Genomic DNA, 22,514 nt, shown 5'->3' with positions numbered 1-22,514 from the left:
GCAGTTCCATATAAACCCATCTATGCCCATCTACTAACTAATTTAGACAGTAAGTTACAAACGTACACAAACATCACATAATCCCGTCTCCCAATTTAGTTCTATAACATTTAATGTAAATACCAAGACATGAAAACAATAATATAACTTACGGTTTTTCATTTTGTACAATAGGAGGTTTCCTGAGAGTAACTTCTGGTTCAATCTTTATAGATTCCGTGGAATTAGTCAAATCTACAAAAATATTTATGTATTTAGGAAAAAAATCGTCGATCAATATTAATAATAGAAGTGGCAATTTAATGCAGTAATATTTTATTACATACAGTAACCGTCACGCTACTAGACACACGGGCACTTTGAACTAATACAGTCCTTGAACCTTCACTTCTTTATCCTAATGTTCCTAGCCCAATTACATCTTTAACCCTGTTTCAAGTAACCGGTGTCGATGTACACACTAGCCCAGGGGGACCGACGGCTTAACGTGCTCTCCGAGGCACGGTGAAACGGCTCGTATCATTTTTAGAATTGAAAAATTGATTGTCGTTGGCAGGGCACGAACCTGTGTACTCTGGCGTATGAGGCCAGCGATCATGCTGTTGAGCTACGGCCGTTCACAACTTAACTGGCCGGATTAGCCCATGCCTAGCAATTAGATACCCGTGTGTCTACTAGCATTGTTTATGTATGATTATGAATACTCACTATTCGTACTATTCAGTTTTGTTGGACTCAAATCTGAATTCTGTTTTGTATACGGTTTCTTCCTTAAAGTAACATCCTCTTTGTCTTCAACGATCTTCTGGGGTACAGTAGTGTTCGTTGTGATTTCATTGTTGGCATTCAGGTTATTTTTCTTTTCTGAAACATCAGAAGTTCAAATAAGTTAAGTATTGGTTCTTAACTTTTGGTAAAGTGATAAATAAGTATAATTGTAAATGGTTTTTCAATATATAGGCAATTGTCAAACTTTTGGTAACTCTACAGCTTTTGAGGAACTGCATGAAATTTCTTGAATTTTCGCTATTTTTTTTTTAATTTTGCAACATGCAAAACAGTTATTCCCTAACTAAGAGTAAATTAACGAGATATTCAGAGTGAATGACATAAAAACATTTTTTTCTAAAGTAGTTTGTATAATTTTGGGTAGTAGACAATAGAAATAAAGACATCATAATCTAATATAATTCAAACGTATCATTGTATTGTAATTATTATATTACATGATTCTATTTTAATTCTTATTAGTCCAGGGTAATAAGGTTTTTCCCATGACACTCGAGCAGCCAGGGTACTGAAGTGTTTTTTCAACAGGTAATACCTATAAGAGCAAATTGTAACTATTTCCTGCGTAGGATCTGGCGGCCATTTTTATTTATAAACAATTAAGTGTCATTTTTCCCTTTTTTTTCAAATCAATGAAAAACAGTGAAACGTATGATTTTTTTAGTACAAATATCTTTAAGATTATGGAAAAAGCTTTAAAATTACGTATTACAAAGTTTGATATACTCATTTATTGTTAATATAATTGCGAAAAAAGGTCGGAATTGCAAAAAAAATTAATTTCGCCATATCTATTGTAAAAATTAGTGTACAGCTTTGAAATTTTGGTCATATACGGGTTCTCTGGTGCTTAATATGTGATAAAAATTTCAAAGCGATTTATTAAATTGTTTAAATTTTATTCAAATTGTTTATCCCAGAGAGCATTTTTTTGCAATAACATAAGTCAGAAAAACATGACGTTCGAACCATTCCACAGGTGTCAAATGAAAGGGCATGAGCTATATTTTCAACTTGGTTTAAAAAAAAAACGAATAAAAAATGCGTTTATAAGTAATAAATAATTATGCAAAAGTATTGTAAATCTTTCCTTAAGAACTTTTTATTTTGTTATATAAGAAATTATATATATTTATTACAATTTTTTATCAACTATGATATAAATAACATTACTTGGTAGGTGTGCACTTAAAACAGGGTAAAAAAGTTAATTTTTTTGGAAAAAGTTATCCAAAAACTTTATAAGGAAAGATTTACGATACTTTTGCATAATTATTTATTATTAATAAATGCATTTTTTGTTCGCTTTTTTAAACAAGTTGAAAGTATAGCTCATGCTTTTCCATTTGACACATTTGACATTTGGAATGGTTCTAACTTCATTTTTTTCTGACTTGATATTGCAAAAAAAATGATCTCTGAGACAAACAATTCGAATAAAATTTAAACAATTGAATGCATCGCTTTGAAATTTTTATCACATATTAAACACCAAAGAAGCCTTATATGACAAAAATTTCAAAGCTGTGCACTAATTTTTACAACAGTTATTGCGAAAATATTTTTTTGCAAGTCCGACCTTTTTTCGCAATTATATTAACAATAAATGAGTATATCAAACTTTGTAATATGTCATTTTAAAGATTTTTCCATAATCTCAAAGATATTTGTACTAAAAAAATCATAAGTTTCACTGTTTTCCATTGATTTGAAAAAAAAAGGGAAAAATGTCATTTTTTGACACTTAATTCTTTATAAATAAAAATGGCGGCCAGATCCTACGCAGGAAATAGTTACAATTTGTTCCTATAGGTATTACCTGTCGAAAAAACGCTTCAGTACCCTGGCTGCTGAAGTGTCACGAACAGGGTATATTTTGTCTTATTACCCTGGCCTATATACATATTACAAATGTTATAAAACCTACCAACAAAATTTCGTGAGTTTTCTACAGTTTTGTTTCCAAAACTGTAGAATTAGCAACAATTTGAGAATTGCCCATTATATGTTTTATACAAGGGGTCCCAAAAGTAGCGGAACGGTCGAATATTTCGTGAACTAAAGATCGGATCGAAAAACTGAAATACACGTTTTCAATCATTTTTAAAAATTATACAATGACATTAAATACGATCCCCCACTCCACCCCTTGGAGGTGTGGTGGGGGACAACTTTAAAATCTTAAATAGAAACCCCCAGTTTTCATTGTAGATTTGGATTCATTATGTAAAAGTAAGCAACTTTTATTCGAGCCATTTTTTCGAGTTATGGATAAATGGTGCTATAATCGGATAAAACCATTTATCGTGATACCATAGGTAAATTATACAAACGGTGTAATATCTCGAGAAATACGCTTCCAAATAAAAACCAGAAAATACTTGTTTAATATTTTTCAAAAGCCTATCGAACAACACTAAACATGACCCTCCACCCCACCCCCTAGAGGTGGGGTAACTTTAAAATCTTAAATAGCAACCTAAATTTTTTATTGCAGATTTCGATTCGTCATGAAAAATGAAGCAACATTGATTCGAAACATTTTTTAGAATTGTTGATAGATGGCGCTATAACTGGAAAAAGACGATTTATTAGCGCCATCTATCAACAATTCTAAAAAATATTTTGAATAAATGTTGCTTAATTTTTCATGACGAATACAAATCTGCAATAAAAAAATGTAGGTTGCTATTGAATATTTTAAAGTTACCCCCACCTCACCTCTAGGGGCTGAGGTGCAGGGTCATGTTTAGCGTTATTCGATAGGTGTTTAATAGTTATTTATGATATAAGTGTTAAAAGTACAATTTTAAGGCACGCATGTGAAAGTGCATCTGCAATTCACATGAGTGCCTTAAAAATGTACTTTTTAACACGTATATCATACAATATTTTTTCTACAAACGTTATAAATTTATAAAATACAATATTTTGTTAATTGCTAAAACCATGAAATCTATGACCCGTAAAAGGTAGAAATAGTAGAAAGGTTGTCTACACTCGAGGGGAATGTCTAAAAATTCTTAGCGAAAATATTATACCGATACATAAACTTGTTTTTTTTTCTACAAACGTGTTAAAAATGCAACAATACAGTTTAAATTAAATTTTAAAAAACCTTTTAAACCACCTTTTTCAAATTGCGCAAGTTGTACTATTAATATTAATGTTAATAAATGAAATATAAATATTTTGACGTTTCACAATTTGACAATTCACTTTTAACTGCAGTGCCTTAAAATTTTTAAAGCACTGGTGCTTTAAAGTAGCATTTTTAACGCTCCCATGGAGTGCTAAAAATTGCATTTTTAACACGGTTGTAGAAAAAAAATATTAAATACATATTTCTTGGTTTTTCATATGGAACTGTATTTCTGGAGATATTAGACCGTTTCTATAATTTACCTATGGTATCACGGTAAATTGTTTTTTCCGATTATAGCGTCATCTATCCATAATTCGAAAAAATGTCTCGAATACAAGCTGCTTACTTTTACATAATGACTCCAAATCTGAAATAAAAACTGGGGATTTCTTTTTAAGATTTCAAAGTTACCCCCACCCCACCTCTAGTGGGTGGAGTGGGGGTCGGGTTTGGTGTCATTTGATAGATTTTTGAAAATTATTGAATACGTATTTTTCAGTTTTTCGATACGATGTTTATTTCGAGAAATATTCGACCGTTCCGCTACTTTTGGGACACCCTATCTACATAATAAAGAATGTTATTTTAAATGGCTTCAGATGAATTCGATTCTAGACTTATTAATACAAGATTAAGTATGTACTTGTACTCTATGTCTTGATAAATTCTCATTTTCCTGGTCTAATACCTCCATTCCTTTTGCTAGCAAAATAGCATCACCCGCGACTGCCCAAACTTGGCGTCTTCTTTAGTACAGGATTTTGCTAGTACTTAATATACGGTATTCAGTAATGCTCCTCTTTAGTTACTGCATTATGTTTTGTCGCCCGTTTTTCACCATCAACTAGCCTCCAACGTCCACTGCTGAACATAGGCCACCCGCATGCTCTCCACTTAGTCCGATTTTGTGACATCTGAATATCCAACTTGTAGCCACTCTATGTCATCGGTTCATCTCGTGGGGGGTCGACCTAGCTTGTATTATTTGAGGTCTTCATTCCAAGATTCCTTTTATCTACCGATTATCGACTGCTATTGCTACATGACCTGTCCAGTTCCATTTTAGTGTTGTTATTCACAGTTTATAGTGTATAAAATTTCCTTCATCTTTCCAAATGCAGCCCAAGCTAGGTTTATTCTATTCTTCTCTCCAGCTCGATTGTTTGGTTATCTTGACTTATTCTCGGTGTCTCAATGGGCAATTTTCCGCCATACATTAACATTTCAACATTTCTACTTTTATAAATATTATAGGTCCAGGGCATTTGTTGTTTTTCTAACTAAGATAACTTAACCATAACAACTCTAAAGTAATTATCACGGAGAAAACAAAATGCTTATTGATAGATCCTCAAAATAGAGGGATGAACTGTTTTTACAAATAAACGATTCACCGTTAAGTATTTCTGTATAAAAAAAATGATAATATACTATTTGCTATAGTTATTTATAATATCCCAGACTAAAATGAAAAAAATAAATTATTTTAGGGGAAAATTTATTACAGGTATCATAGTTTAAGTCAGCGGGGGACATAGTTAATAATATCGACAGAAAACTATATTTTTGGCAACAAAGAGAAAATTATCTTTCAGCTCGAAATGCAGAATACTTGAAACAATCCAGAGACAATTTATTACCTTAGCTTTTTACTATTTATAAAGCATGCAGGCCGATAAATAGCGGGGAGAATGTACAATATGCATTAATCACCTGTCCGCTTATCTAGATAAAATTCCAAAAGGATTCTGCATCCTTAGTACTCATATAATGACTAAAACAAAATATGTAAAGACAGATTTAGCTTTAATTCGATTCAGGGTCCACCACCATCAGTCAACATGTTTCTTCTTTTTAGAGTCTTCAGGACCGCCTGTGGTGTACCCTGAATCGAACTAAGCAAAATAATAAAATGTTATTTTACTGAGGGATGCGTCAACGACATCTATCCAAACAAAGAGAAAATAGAAAATTCTCTTTCAGCTCGAAATGCAGAATCCTTGATGGTGATGAATGCATATTGTAGATTCTCCCATGTCCGCTATTTATCGGCCTGCATGCTTTATAAATAATAAAACGCTCAGCCAATAGATTGTTATCAATGATTCTGCGTTTCGAGCTGAAAGAGAATTTTCTCTTTTCTCTTTGTTTGGATAGATGTCGCTAACGCATCCGTCAGTAAAATAATATTTTATTATTATTATAAAAAGAAGAAACATGTTGACAGACCCTGGACCCTGAATCGAACTAAATCTAAAGTTGTTTTCCCTATTTTTTTAGACTTTGGCCTTTGTCTATGTAAAAATAGGGCCGACCTGACAGTACCTTGATACATATTTTTCATGTACCTATTAGTCCAAGAGGCAGCGCTAAAAAATCTCTTTGAATTTACTAAAGCTAGATTTTTCACAGTTGATTACTGTGATTGTGTAGAGAAACATACTGCGGTCGGTCAAGCGAAACGTAGAACAGGGGTTACTGAGAGGGTATCAAAGTTGCATTCCTACGAAGGTAATTAAATCCAGTTACTAAGGCTGAAAATCAGTACACACATTCTAAATTGAATATAAATAAAAGTTATTATAGTCGGTCAGCTGTATGACGGGACAGAGCCGGTCGGTCGGCCCCAGTGAATGTACAGGGTTATTCACTATATTTTGACCCCCTTGTAAACTGCTTTATTTACAGAATTAGAAAAAAATGTAAAATACAAAAGTTATTCGATTTTTAAATTATGATTTTGTGACATATATATCGTACTAGTGACGTCATTCATTTGGGCGTGATGACGTAATCGACTATTTTTTAAATGGGAATAGGGGTCGAGTGCTATCATTTGAAAGGTTATGCAATTCCCTATTCAGTAATATAAACATTAACATGATTAATTATACACGGTATCAAAAAAAAATTAATTAAATTAATTGTTTAATTAATAATTCAATTTTTTTTTGGAAACCCTGTATAAATAATTAACTTAATGTTTATAGTACTGTATAGAAAATTGAATAACCTTTCAAATGAGCTAGCACACGACCCCTATTCTCATTTAAAAAAATAATCGATTACGTCATCACGCCCAGATGGATGACGTCACTAGTACGATATATATGTTAAAAAATCATAATTAAAAAATCGAATAACTTTTGTATTTTACAATTTTTTCTTATTCTGTAAATAAAACAGTTTACAAGGGGTCAAAATATAGTGAATAACCCTGTACATTCATTGGGGCCGACCGACTGGCTCTGTCCCGTCATATAGCTGACCGACTATAATAACTTTTATTTATATTTAATTTAGAATGTGTGGACTGATTTTCAGCCTTAGTAAATGGATTTAATTACCTTTCGTAGGAAAGCAACTTTGATACCCTCTCAGTAACCCCTGTTCTACGTTTCGCTTGACCGACCGCAGTATGTTTCTCTACACAATCACAGTAATCAACTGTGAAAAATTTAGCTTTAGTAAATTCAGAGATTTTTCAGCGCTGCCTCTCCGTCTATATGTCCCTCCTATGACTTAAAGGCTATCAGATATCTGTAATACATTTTTTCACCAATTTCTGTTTCTAGGCTGGGGTATAGTAGCTATACAAAAAATTAAAAAGAATAATCTCAAGATTAATATTAATTGTTAGTACATTCTTATTATAATTACTGTCACATTACATAAAAGAATAAATTGATTAAGTAAATATTAGATACATTAGTTTAGTAACTGTACATTTATTACATTTACCGTCGTCGGGGCTTTCTGATTCGCTCTCAGAGCTGCTCTCTGATTCTGTTTCTGATCCCGATTCGCTTTCGCTTGATACGTCCATTTCTTTAAGGCAGCAAGAAAAAGCAAATAGTCATTAAATAAAATGATAGGGGTGAAGTATATTTATAAAATTATCAAATATTTATCCAGATTCTAATAATTTTGTAAAAATATTAGTACATACAGGATGATTGATTAGTGGGGTAAAGCTCAATAGATCCGTTATAGTAATAGATAGCAATAAAAGTTAACAACAAAAATTTTAGCCACCTTTGAACTTCACATTACAAAATTAGTTAGAATGTTACAGGGTGTTCGATAACACAGTGACAGACCAAACTTATGTTTTTTTAAATGGAACACCCTATATTTTATTTTATATTTAAAATCCTGTTAACTTCTCCATCACAAAAATATAAAGGTTTGTTATGTTATACAGGGTATTTACAAACTTATAACCAATTTTGTATAAAAGTCGTAACAAGTTCAACTCCCTGTATAAATAAAAATAAGCACAACAGCCATGGTTTATTAATGCCATATTTTTTTGTTGTCAAAATTTTTAAGAATTATTGACATCGCTAATTTTCTTTATATCAAATACAGGGTGAGTCAAAACGCAAGTACATTATTTTCTCAGTAATTTTAAATAGAACACCCTGTATTTTATATCACTATTGAAAAGTACAATTACCTTACTTTAATTTTTAGATAACATTCCCTATGTCTAAATTTATTAGTTTTCGAGATATTTTCATTTTTCAATGGATCAGTAGCGTGGCCACCTAAATCACCAGAATTTAATAAACTGGAGTGATTTTTTTGGGGTTACATTAATAATGAAGTTTATAAAATACCTCCAACAAGGGATGAGATGAAAAATAGAATACAAAGTGTATTTCGATGTGTACAAATGCTTCGTAGAGTAAGTAGCTCATTTAATGATGGTTTTTAGGCGTGCATAAATGTGTTAGGAGGTAATTTTGAACACCTTACGTAAATAAATATTAAAAATATTTTATTAAAAGTAGCTTCTAATTTTTTCAAACATGTTTTTTTTGCAAAATGTATTACTGATAAATTATTTTTCGTTCTTTATTTGTTACATTGTTACATTTACATACAATAGTAGTGTTTAATTGTTTTCACAAAATGTTGTATTTTGTGTTTGTGTTTTTTTGTAAAATTTATTACTAAGTTTCTTTCTTTATTTGTTACATTTACATAAAAAAGTAGTTTTTAAATGTTTCAAAAATGTTGCATGTTGAAGTTGTGTTTTTTTTGTAAAATGTATTACTAATAAATTATTTTTATTAATTTATTTGCTACATTGTTACATTGATTACCGGATTGATAATCAGTAATAGTCAATTGTCAATTCAGTCATGGCCCGCTTAAAATTTAGTTAAATTTAGACACCCAAAATAATTTGCTCTGAAAAATGAAAATATCTCGAAAACTAATAAATTTGGACATAGGGAATGTTACATAAAAATTAAAGTACGGTAATGTTCCTTTTCAATAATGATATAAAATACAGGGTGTTCCATTTAACATTACTGAGAAAATAATGTACTTGCGTTTTGACGCACCCTGTATTGATATAAAAAAAATTAGCGATGTCAATAATTCTTAAAAATTTTGACAACAAAAAAATATGGCATTAATAAACCATGGCTGTTGTGCTTATTTTTATTTATACAGGGAGTTGAACTTGTTACGACTTTTATACAAAATTGGTTATAAGTTTGTAAATACCCTGTATAACATAACAAACCTTTATATTTTTGTGATGGAGAAGTTAACAGGATTTTAAATATAAAATAAAATATAGGGTGTTCCATTTAAAAAAACATAAGTTTGGTCTGTCACTGTGTTATCGAACACCCTGTAACATTCTAACTAATTTTGTAATGTGAAGTTCAAAGGTGGCTAAAATTTTTGTTGTTAACTTTTATTGCTATCTATTACTACAGCGGATCTATTGAGCTTTACCCCACTAATCAATCACCCTGTATTATGTGTACTTGCTTCTTTTGACCGTTTTGTTTTTCATAACTTCTTTTTATTATCAGGGCCCACATATTCAAACTTGCCAGCTGTTTCAATTCAATTCAACTTGCTTGGCCAGAAATTATTTTCTGTTTAGTCTGATTAGTTCCAGAATTTTTGAATTTGTGCTGATAATTGTGTTGAGTTGAGCCAATTGATTTTTCTTACATTTAAAACCTGAATATAAGATAAGAATTTGTTTACTGTATTAATTAATAACCTGAATATAAGATACCTCAATTGGGACCGTGCAAGTTCGGAAGAGCAATACCTGGTTTCATAGCTCAGCAACATTTTTAGCACTTTTAATTATACATATTGGCCAATTATATTAGTCCTGGTTATTGGATAATTGTCAAGGCCATAGCCCAAAAAACGATAAGAAGAAAAGGTAAGATTGAGGTTATGTTATTAAAAGGTAAAAATTGTACTACGAGCAAAATACCATTGATTAAATTCACTTTAATAATTGCATATCATATCAATATTGTCGAGCAATATATAATTTTTACAATTTATAACACATTATTTGCGAAATCCCATTTTCTTCAATGACAGTAGGTATGAAATCTACATCAATTTGACAATTTCAATTAACAATATGAATTATTTAAGAAATATATGTTAATAAAGTTGCAAGATTTGTCCGCTATACGCGCACGATCGTTTCTCGTATCCCCTCCAAGTACTTGCACACAGCGAATACATACAGAGGATGTCAGAGGATAGACTACCGAAATGGCAACTGTCAAGTACAATAGAAGGACTTCAGAGAAGGGGTCGCCTAGAACAAGGTGGAAAATGGATGTAGAAGATGATCTAAAAAAAACTCAACGTCACAAACTGGAGAATGAAAGCAATGGACAAGAAGGGATGAAGGAGAATGGGTCAGATGGGGACGCGCTAATTATTATTATTATTAATTAATTAACCAGTTAATTTTATGTGTCCAAATATATTTTTGTTGAGATTTCGGCAAAATAATTTTGTGTTCTTTCATTGGACCATAAGGATTTTGTGCCATAACAATCAATGGTTTCTACATATATCTGACTTGTATTATTCTTTCCAAAGCCACTCGCTTTCCCTCCTATTTATATATTTTATATTTTCCAGGAAATTTTCTTGTCTTATCATGTCACTGAAGAATACCATATTTCTATATATTTTATTTAGTCCAGGAACCGAAGCTTTTCACCTAGCAATTTTTACAGAATGGATCAATTTGCAAGAAAATTGGAGAATAAGTAGTGGACAGTCCAAGGATCAAAATTTATATGATGCCGAAAGGCGCTTTTACCATGGGGGTGGTTGCCACCCCATCTTGGGGGTGGAAATTTATTATTATATTTTGACCGCAAAAGTTGATAAAAATATTCATTTTAAGCTAAAAATGTCGTATACATGTTTTTGATAAAGTTTTCGATTTATTCGCTATCGAAAGTGTTAGTTTTATATTGAAAAAATCAATGTTTTTCAATATACTTACTCATTTTTCAGTTCTTGGGAATTAAATAACCTACAATTTCATATTTACACATTTTTTCGTATCCCTGATGCTAATCTTTCTATTCTGAAGAAAATGGCTTTTTACCAAACTACAAAAATTTACAAAAATATTCGCTTTTATCTCCAGTTTTTTAAAAACTAATCATTATAAGCCAGTCAAACTTCTAGAATCTATTAATAATACATAATGAAAGAAGAATGAATAAGGCCAATGACTAAAAACACCGCTAACTTACATTATTATGCTTCCAATTGGATTTCTCTTTTTTGTTCCAAAAAATATATTGATTTTTTAACCGTAACATTTTTATTTTTTATCTTAGAAAGTTTGGTTAAAAAGAATTTTGTAGGTTTTTAAAAGATCTATAGCCTATTAATATTAAATCTTTTTAAAATCCTCAGTCGCTAAAAGAGGTGACTTTGAAAGGGTTGGTAAAGGTGGTTTTGCACGTTATTATAAGTTTTAATGGTCAATAGCTCACTCAATTCTTCCCATAGAAACAATTTTTGCAAACCAGGTTCTTGGGTATTAAATAAGCTTTCATATTGAAACATTTTTTCGTATCTCTGTTGCTAATCTTTCTATTCTGAAGAAAAGGCCATTTTTTTCCAAACAACAAAAATTAGTTATTCGCTTTTAATTCCATTTTTTTTAAACTAATCATTTTAAGCCGGTCAAACTTCTAGAACCTATTAATAATACATAAATAAAGAAGACCAAATAAGGTCAATGACCTAATTTTAATTAGGGTGGTGATTAGGAGGTTGCTTCCTATCACTTTTTCGCTAAACAAATAGGGACTGACATTCGTTTCATTATAAGTCACTTAATTGTTGAGCTAGAGACTTTTTTATTTCTGGAGATAGATATTTTTAAATACCTGCTTTAAATTAGTTTGAACAAGTTATCCTCGAAAAATGTATAGTTTTCCCGTCTTTTGACTTCGAAACTACAATAAGTATTTAGCATTTGACGAAGAAGAGCTAACATATAGCTCGATTACTATTGGTCTTAATGAAAATTAAAAAATCGGTTTTGTTTATATTTTTTTCAAAAGGTACATTTTTGTTAAGTAAAGTTGTTTTGATAAAACGAAAACTTTTGGAGTTATTAGCAGAAAACTTATTAAAAACATTGATTTTTCGATATAAAACTAACACTTTCGGTAGCGAATAAATCGAAAACTATTAATTTTATCAAAAAAACGTATGGAACGTTTTTTGCTTAGAATGAATGTTTTACCAACTTTTGCGATCTAAATATAATAAAAAATTTTTACCCCCGAGATGGGGTGGCAACCACCACCATGGTAAAAGCGCCTTTCGGCATCATATAGATTTTAATCGTTGGACAATCCACTACTTATTTTCAAATTTTCAAGCAAATCGATCCATTCTGTAAAAATGGCGATTAATTTAAAATACATTTAATTCGGAATAAAATTCCATACGATTTTAACATATTTTTACAAAATTATCGATCTTCTTAATGGATTATAAGAATCTATTTATACGAAATAAACAAGCATCATAGAAAACCATAACATTCCGATAATAATTAATTTCTCGGTCAATGTGAAAACATATTTTGAAATGCACTTACATAAGTGCTTTTAAATGTTATTCTTTCTAATCTTATTATTGATTCCATTCGTCGAAATAATTAACCTACATAAAGTATTTTAACATAATTTAAAAAAGTTATATATACCTATATTTCTAATCACTTTCGTCCCTTCGAGCTCAACCTTTTTCACTTTGGTAGGCGTCTCAGATTCCAAATTCCTATCGTTAATATCGGCCCTCTTCTTGGCCATTCTTCTATTAAATACGTCTTCTTTATTTTGTTTTTTCCTAAGATCTTCCAATGTCGATAACATGTCAGTATCACACAAGTCAAATGCTGTTTGTCCCTACAAAACACGAAACTATAAAAGTCTATAAAAATCTATATAAAGTACTCAAATTTTCCCGTTAGCTCGAACGAAAAAGACGATCGAACCCTCAAATGAAAATTTTGGGGGACAATTTTTGAATCAATCTGGCGGTGTATTCGTATAATCATACAGGGTTGCGAAAAAATCTGGCAACACGTTATTTTCTCGGAAACCGCTAGAACGATTTTTATAGATTTTGGTGGGTAAGGATCTTTTAATGCGGCTGATATCATAGTGGTAATTACATTGTTGTAAAGTCGTCCGTTTTTCTGGAAATCTACTGAACTTTCTTATTTCAAATGGAACACCCTGTATATTTTTTAAGTTTTGGAATCCTTAAGAGATACTGATTATTTTTCATATGATATTCCCTATACCTAAATGCCATAATTTCGGAGTTATTGCTACATTTATTAAAAAAAAATTTAAACAATTCATAGGCTATTGATTATGTACTATAGAAAGGAACTACAACGTTAACGGGGTTTTATTATTTCATATGGTCAATGAATCTCTATATATGAAAAAAACGCGGAGTGCTACCATTTAAAGGGGTGCGTTTTTGAGAAATGGGTGAATTAGTCCCTGGGCACAGGTTACATTAGAGTGAGTTCTATGCACTTTTGGTACGAACAAGTCTACATAAAATTTGTTTCTGGTTAAATTTCCTATCTAAATATAACTTTTTAAAGTCAAAGATACTTTTTTTTACAAAAATATATTCAAAAGAAAAAGCACAAAGAAACCCAAAAGAAAGAAATTTTGTTTTTTGTCCCATAACTTTTGTCCACGGGCATATAGGTATAGACATTGCTTCACAGAAAAAAAACTTACATATTTTCTCTTTAAAATGATGTTTGGTAGAGGTCATTAGGATATACAGTTTTCGAAATATGATTTTTCAAAGTTCGCCACTCACAGAAATTTTGGGCAATTTTCCTTGTTATTTCGCAAATATTGTTCTGTAACTTTTTTCTACGGAACTGTAGGCATATGCAATGGTACATGTAAGAGGAATAGAAATCAATTACCTTTAAAATGTTCTACTGCATAATGTTGTACGAATTCTTTTAAAGAGGTTATCTTTTTCAAGACTTTATACTTTTAACGAGTTTTTATATTTTGTACGATTATTTTTTAAATTTCCCATTATAACCTTTTTTTTCTTTCTACATTTAGGTATACAGAATAAGCCAAATAAAAACGGAACATATGCAGTTAATACAGCGTATCGGAACTACGTTTGAAATAGTCGACCAATATAAAAGTTTGACAAACATAAATCATAGCAACTCAACTACCTGTCTTCTTTTAGGCTAAGGCTACGGCCAGACCAGCGACAATTTACGGCACCATAAGAGCAGTAAAATGAAGCACGAGCATTGGTCCCGCGGTGAGTGTAGTGGATGGCCAGACTGAGTTGTAAAATATCGCGAAGCAATATCGAACGGGTCCATCTTCAGCGTCGTGTCGCAAACAAATGGACCTAGGTCCAAATTTGTAGCTCATGTAGCCACAACCACGACCAAAACACTGTATTTATATCTCGCGACACGCCGTAATTTACATCCCCGTCTTGCCATGTTTTTTACTGCAGTTACTGCCACTTCATTTTACTGCTGTTACAGCGCCGTAAGAGCAGTAAAATGAAGCGGCCGTAAAAATCATGACCAGATGGAGATGTAAATTACGGCGTGCCGCGAGATGTAAATAGAGTGTTTCGGTCGTTGTTGTGGTTAGATGAGCTACAAATTTGGACCCAGATCCTTCTTACAGGACCCATTTTCGCGATTCATTTTACTGCTCTTATGGTGCCGTAAATTGTCGCTTGTCTGGTCGTAGCTTTAGCCTAAAAGAAGACAGGTAGTTGAGTTGCTATGATTTATGTTTGTCAAACTTTTATATTGGTAGACTATTTCAAACGTAGTTCCGATACACTGTATTAACTGCGTATGTTCCGTTTTTATTTGGCTTATTCTGTATATTATATAATAATAAAAACTTTTTCTATTTACTTTAAAATGGTGTATTATAAACAATTCTAGGACTATTTTTGAATAAGATATGCTTTTTCAAAATGTAATAAGTACTTGCAACGATTTTTGATTTTAGGATTATTTTTTAAATTCCTCATTATAACATTTTTATGTGATTGTGTGTTGTGATTGAATCTTATTTTTTTTTAGGTAATACTTTGGATCCACTTGACTCGGCCGGGCAATCTTCAAAATATGGATTAATTTCAATATTTACTGTCAAAGCTCCTGCACCACAAACTTTGCTTGAAAAAATAGCATGTAAATGTACCAAAGGATGTACAAAAACTGCGGTTGTAGGAAGATGGGAATTAGTTGTTCAATATTCTGCAAAGGGTGCATGTGCAACTGTGCATGGGTATTAATTGTGGGAACTCTAAGATAACTGAGGTGTCAGAGGAAGATATTGAAGCTAAAAAGAGATGGACTTTGGTTTTGAAAATTTTTTAAATGTCAACGTTTAAATAATTTTAACTAAAGTGATGTTTTATAAGACTAATGTTTATGTAATTTTTGTAAAAGAAATAATATTAAATAATACAGGTAAAAAAATATCAAAGAATCACTAGGTTTCCATTATGTATTTAAATATAGATGATACACCATTTTAAAGAACAGTCAGTAAGCCCTCTTTATTGAGCAATATTTAGTGTATTCATGTACATACAAGAAAAAAAAGAGAATTTAAAAAATAATCGTAAAAAATGTAAAAAAAATATTTTTTATATTAGGTATTATAATATAATATATAATATATTATATAATAATATTATTTTATTTTTATATTATAAAAAATCGTTAAAAGTATAAAACCTATATTCTCTTTAAAAAATGTCGTACAACGTTATACAGTAGACCATTTTAAAGGTAATTGATTTCTATTCCTCTTACATGTACCATTGCATATGCCTACAGTTACGTAGAAAAAAGTTACAGAACAATATTTGCAAAATAACAAGGAAAATTGCCCAAAATTGCTGTGAATGGCGAAATTTAAAAAATCATATTTCGAAAACTGTAAATGCTAATTACCTCTATTAAACAAAATTTTAAAGAAGAAATATGTAGGTTTTTTTTCTGTAAACCAATGTCTATACCTATATCCTCGTGGACAAAAGTTATGGGACAAAAAACAAAATTTATTTCTTTTGGGTTTCTTTGTGCTTTTTCTTTTGAATATATTTTTGTAAAAAAAAGTATCATTGAGTTTAAAAAGTGATATTTAGATAGGAAATTTAACCAGGAACAATTTTTATGTAGATATGTTTGTACCAAAAGTGCATAGAACTCACCCTAATGTAACCTGTGCCCAGGGACTAATTCACCCATTTCTCAAAAACGCACCCATTTAAATGGTAGCACTCAGCGGTTTTTTCATATGTAGATGTCCATTGACCATATGAAATAATAAAACCCCGTTAACGTTGTAGTTCCTTTTAGCTATATTATTTTGAATATAATCAATAGCCTATTATAAAAATCAATTTTTTCGGCCCAGGTAGACATTATTTTAGGTTCTTAGATCATGTGGAACAAAAAAGGTCTTTTGTAATTTTTCTCTAAAATTAATCGTTTCGAGTTATAAACAATTTAAAACTGAAAAAAACAAAAAATTACGATTTTCAAGATTCAAAAACACAAGTAAAAAAAAATAATTTTTGAAATTACAAACTACTTAAATTCAAGATCTAACCTTCTCTCTGATCGTATCTATAAGAATTTTTGGCACGCTTTATTCTAAAATATTGTTTTTTTTTTTAATTATTAATGAAGCGCATATGAGAGGACGGACGATCCTGCATTAACAACTAAAAAATAATATTTTAAAATGAAACAAGACCAAATTGCTTATCGGTAACTGATAAAATAAGGCTTAAACTTGAATTTAAGCACTTCGTAGTTCCAAAAATAATATTTTTTACTTGTGTTTTTTAACCTAGAAAATTGTCATTTTTCGATTTTTTTAAGTTTTAAATTGTTTATAACTCGGAAACGATTAACTTTAGAGAAAAATTACAAAAGACCTTTTTTGTTTACAATGATCCAATGAGCCTAAAATACCCGGGCCGAAAAAATGAGTTTTATAAATTGTTTAAATTTTTTTTTTTTAATAAATGTAGCAAGACCTCCGAAATTATGGCATTTAGGTATAGGGAATATCATATGAAAAATAATCAGTATCCCTTAGGAATTCCAAAACGCAAAAAATATACAGGGTGTTCCATTTGGAATAAGAAAGTTCATAAGATTTCCAGAAAAACGGAAGATTTGACAACAATGTAATTACCACTCTAATATCGGCCATATTAAAAGACCCTCACCCACCAAAATCCATAAAAATCGTTCTAGCAGTTTCCGAGAAATTACCGTGTTGCCATACTTTTTCGCAACCTTGTATATTTCTGACACATATTTCGGGCCATGGGGGGCTGAAATGACGTCTAAACACGGTGTTATTCACCAATTCAAACACAGAGACGGAAAACTCGTGCGCCTACGTCATATACTGTCTTAAATACATCAAAACGATAGTCAGTATATGGAGTAGGAATACAATTCATCAATCTCCCGTATTTTTATCGATAATCAACAGAATTTTATGACGTCATTTCGGATTCTCTGCATCATCAAGCACTCGGGTTGGCTTAATACAAAATCAAGCACTGAAAAACCGACAGCACGACAGTTAGCGTGCGTTGTTCGACACGAAAATATTTTTGCGTTAATCCATGCAGCGCACAGTCCACATCAACAAAAAGTTCAACGCACATGAGCAAATTTGTGTCAAATACAACGTACAACATAAATTTTTATTGATGTGGATCCCCTTAAGGGGAGGGGGTATGGTTTGAAATTAACATTCAAGCACATTTTTGTGAATTTTTTTCGAAACTATGGTACAATTATTTTATTTTCAAATTAAATAAACATATTAAGTACAATTCAAAGAATATTTAGAAAAAAATTCAATCCAAAATATTGAAAACTAAGCCACTGGTGACAAATTTCGACAGGCAGCTCACAAAAAAATGGATTTTGCGGTGGACATCAGAACTGGTCACTAGATCATACGAAACAAAAAATTCAAAAAGATTTAATTAGCTTATGAGTTTCACAAGGTCACAACGTCGAGTTTGTTTTATTTTTAATGATTTTTGAATTTTTGGTATCACTTAGAAATAAAAAAAATTAAATTTTTGGTAAAAATTTGGTGAAAATCAACAGATTTATTATTGTTGAACAAAAAATAAGCAAAAAAAGAAAAATATCTCGACGTTGTTACCTTATGAAATGTCTCAAGAAAATCTGTGCAAAATATCAGGTAGATCGGCCGAGTAGTTTTTCAGTTACAATGTCCACCGCATTTGAAAAAGCAGTTTTGAGAAAAATGCGGTTAAAGTTTTGACAACTGCATCTTCATCTTCTTATTTGTCTGCCAAATCGTAAAGTGATGCACATTGGAATATGTTTTTTGAATCAAGGAGTAATCTACAAAAGAGAAGGCGAACAGTTGTTTAACGTTTCTCACTACGCTCAAGCGTGCTGGCGCGAAGTCGCGGCAAAGCGAATCAAAGGTAGGGATATTCAACACGCTGTATATCTGGTAATTTTACTCCGATTTTCTTGAAATCTTTGAGTATTCTTGAAGGTATGCACTTTTATTTGAAATAATAAAAAAATATTTCAAACCATACCCCCCCTTAAGAGGTTTTATTTTTTGCATGAAAACGACGCATCGTATGAAAAAAAAAGGGAAGATTCATTTTTTTGTTACAAATTGAACGAGGAATTCAAAAATGATTTTTAGTTTGAATTAACTCAGTGGCTACTATTTTTTTTCTACAAAAAATTTCAGACCATTACCCGTTTGTGCGCCAATGGAGAATATAAAATTATTAATTGTATGTCAAAAGATTCACAATAACTACCTCTTATAACCCACCAAAAATTCGTATATCTCAACCGGTTTTAGAGCAATAAATAAATCGTCAGTTTGCAAGAAAAATTTCAACACCCCGTATCTCGGAAACGAAGCATTTGCGGACATATGTTTATGGAGCAACCTGTCATTATTTTTTCATGTAGAATTATCCTTTAAAGTTTATTATACTTATTTAGAAACACCCTGTATATATCATCTCCATTTAATACTAAAAGAATTAATAAAAATTAATTATACACTGGTATATTAAGTTTCACGCCCTGGCGATCGGGTTCTATGGAGGAGTATCACCGAGCCGCAAGCTTTTATCCCTTGCCGTGCTGTGCTTGCCGAGATTATGACAGTACGAGTGCTAATAGGAAAAAAAAAGAAATAGGAAGAAAGCTAATGTCAAATTCATGTTAAAACAAGTAGAAGTAGTAAAATAGGGCAAATAATAAAAAATTATACAAATATAGAAGTAAAACAAAATTATCATAAAAAATGAAAGTTATAAGCGAGGGAGTTAATAGAGAGGAAAGACTGGACAACAAAAGGAGAATCACGCTAACTATTTTATTTCTTTGACAATTATTATAATTATCTACTAAGAAAAATAACTTACTACGAAGTTTTTAGCTTCCATGTCAGCCAAACTTTCAGCCAATATTTGGCACGTTTCCTTTTGGCCCCAGTGCGCAGCTGCATGTAGAGGGGTCCAGCCGTCAACATCCTGCGCATCAATGTCAGCTCCACATTGTAATAATATTCTAAAAGCAGAAGTAGATAAAGATTTTATTACATATAGAACCAACAAATTTTACTATAACGTAACATATCCTATAACCGCTCTTGAGCTGCCCCCCACTTGCAAAAATTAAAAAATAAATAGCGCTGATTTACGAGCTATTTATGAGCTTTCATATCCAGCAAATTAAAAATTTTGAGCTCGTTACACTGGACAGGAATATAATATTTTAGTGGGACTTATTTTACTGAGACTGGATTTACTTCAAAATAGAGATATTGAATCGATCTTTGCGGCAGAATTGCGAGCTATTTATGAGCTTTCGAATTGATATATTTTCGATTTTTGAGCTCATCCCCTTAATCACCAAACAACTCTTTAATTGATTCAACTCAAGGAAAAAAATGTTGAGAAAAATTAAAATATATCGTATTGCGGATATAATTCGTAATAGCGTATAAATTATAAAAATACACTCTTAAAACACGCACATTTCGATTATTGAGCTACAACCCCTTAGCAAGAAAGCCTCCCCATCTTCCCGGCATAAGAGAGAATTGTACTTAAAATGAATAAAATTACTTATTTTGCGACTAAATATCGTTTAATAATTTATGAGCTCGCAAAATACGCACATTTAGATCATTGAATTGCAATTTCTTTTATATAGTGCAGTCACTGAAGGTAAAAATCAACTATTTTCACGAAAATTGGTGAGTGGTTGGAGAATACCTCAAGAAACAAACGTGACATGGTGCCAATTTGCGAGAAGGGGTGGCATCTACACCCAGGGGTAAAAGCGTAAGTTGGCACCATGTCACTTTTGTTTCTTAAGGTATCCTCTAACCACTCACCAATTTTCGTGAAAATCGATTAGTAAACGATATGTAGTCGCAAAGTAATTAATTTTATCCATTTTAAGTTTTTAGATGCCACGGTCCCTTTGAATTCTAGATAGAAGGGTGTGCCGCCAAGTGGTCGCTCTAGTCGTAAACAAATATCGAGAGTTGGATGATTTAGGTAGGTTTGTAACAAAGGGATCAAATTGGTGAAAAAATTACAAATTGTTTTTCAGACATCAAAAAACTTGGATAATTTTGACAAAAAAAACATCTAATAAACAGCACATTACAGACTTCACATGTTTTGTTCATGGTTCAGCTGGATGGAGTTGAGGCAGCAGACAGAATTAACCTTCCGTGATTAACATTGGGTCTGTGGGACCGACCAGTTAAGAGTTTTTACGATTATATCCAAATCGTTCCCATCAGTAGCTGCCTGATTTAGATGCCTGTTTTTAGTGTTGAAGTTTGAGCCTTCAGTGTCAACTAATTATGCAATTATCGGCAAATCTTGTCTCAGATACCCATGTTGGACCCATGATCTACTCGATAAAAAAATATTTAGATTAACGAAAGACCGTGCAAACAAGTGCTGATAATTTAGTAACCCAATTGCCAGGAGTAAAAAAGTGAACCTAGGTACAAGAAAACAGCAATGGAAATATTGAGGTTGTTTTTGACAAATCAGATGGTATGTGATTGTTTTATTTTCCTTGGTACTTTGCTAATGTTAAAGAGGTTTAATAATTTAAAAATAGGTATCATTTATGTTTAATTTTACTCCTTCAGGGAGTAAACACAATCCTACGTTTGAAAGTGTGTCAATGGAAACATTTTTTTTATATCGGTCTCTGAGACCCGATGTTAGCTTTAATGTTCAGAAAGCCTATGTTAGTTGCGGAAGGTTAAAAAGCCGGTATTAGATTCTATTCATTCTGCCTGTCACCTCAACTCCATCCAGATGGTTGAGTACTCTACGGACGATAGAGATTAAGTGTTTTATAGAAAAATAACGAAAGGATGAGCCAATATACTAAGCTAGAAGATATAGTACTTACTTTATAACGTCGGCATAACCTTTGGCACAGGCTACATGTAAAGGTGTAGCTCCGTTTTTAGGGTGTGGTACGTTAACTAAGGAACTTTTTGTCGCTAACCAATCTTTGGCATCCCTCAACATCACCAATTCTTCTTCGTTCCTAGCTGCTTCGCAGTCGATGCCTAGTAACAAAAAGAAAATAGATGTAGTTTTTAAAAGAACACTTGAGAAGAGTATCTTATGTTGTTTAAATTTGACGAAGGCCTTAACCGGTGTTGCTACCAGTCTCCTGTTCTAGTTCTTGTGGTGCGATCTGCTGGCGGAGGTTATCAATCATTACAGCTATTCTTATCTTGTTAGTTATTTTAATAACTGTGAATTTTCTTCTTAATAGTCGTTAATCTGATGCAGGTATCGTGATATCATGAAATTATTAGCTTATTTTTCCAATGTTCCTCTATTTCTCTCCATATTCTGCCATTCTAGCACATTTTGACAATGGAGCGCCAAGAGTAGCAACAATATGGTCCGTGTATCGTGTGAGAGATCTACCTCTACTTCTTTTGCCTTCTACTTTTCCCTGGATGCCTATTATTTGTTCCGACATTTGTGATCTTACTATTTTTTTTATGTTCAACTGGTTCAGTATAGATTCATTTCTCCTGTAACTGTGAATAAAGTACCTATTGTAATTTCTATTTTTGTGAAACACTATTTTAATTCCTTAAGA

General features: G+C 31.7%; 1 protein-coding gene across 7 annotated transcripts in view; it reads right to left on the bottom strand.

Moving 5' to 3' along the window:
* Positions 1 to 22,514, bottom strand: part of LOC114327714 (protein phosphatase 1 regulatory subunit 12B) — a 209,146-nt gene that overhangs the window by 109,004 nt on the left and 77,628 nt on the right. For 5 of the 7 annotated variants that reach the window (XM_050655426.1, XM_050655427.1, XM_050655429.1 and 2 more), the window contains exons 3-8: positions 21,804 to 21,966; positions 19,781 to 19,925; positions 12,972 to 13,173; positions 7,676 to 7,762; positions 709 to 864; positions 153 to 234 (exon numbers count right to left, since the gene is read on the bottom strand). In XM_050655426.1, coding sequence (XP_050511383.1) covers positions 153 to 234; positions 709 to 864; positions 7,676 to 7,762; positions 12,972 to 13,173; positions 19,781 to 19,925; positions 21,804 to 21,966 — 835 coding nt within the window. The remainder of the gene's footprint in view (positions 1 to 152; positions 235 to 708; positions 865 to 7,675; positions 7,763 to 12,971; positions 13,174 to 19,780; positions 19,926 to 21,803; positions 21,967 to 22,514) is intronic. The other 2 variants (XM_050655428.1, XM_050655433.1) reach the window with 1 other exon arrangement.

This window comes from Diabrotica virgifera, chromosome 7 (genome assembly GCF_917563875.1).
Source record: "Diabrotica virgifera virgifera chromosome 7, PGI_DIABVI_V3a".
NCBI lineage: Eukaryota > Metazoa > Arthropoda > Insecta > Coleoptera > Chrysomelidae > Diabrotica > Diabrotica virgifera.
The sequence above is the reverse complement of the archived record's forward strand: the minus strand, read 5'-3'. Positions and strand labels throughout refer to the sequence as shown.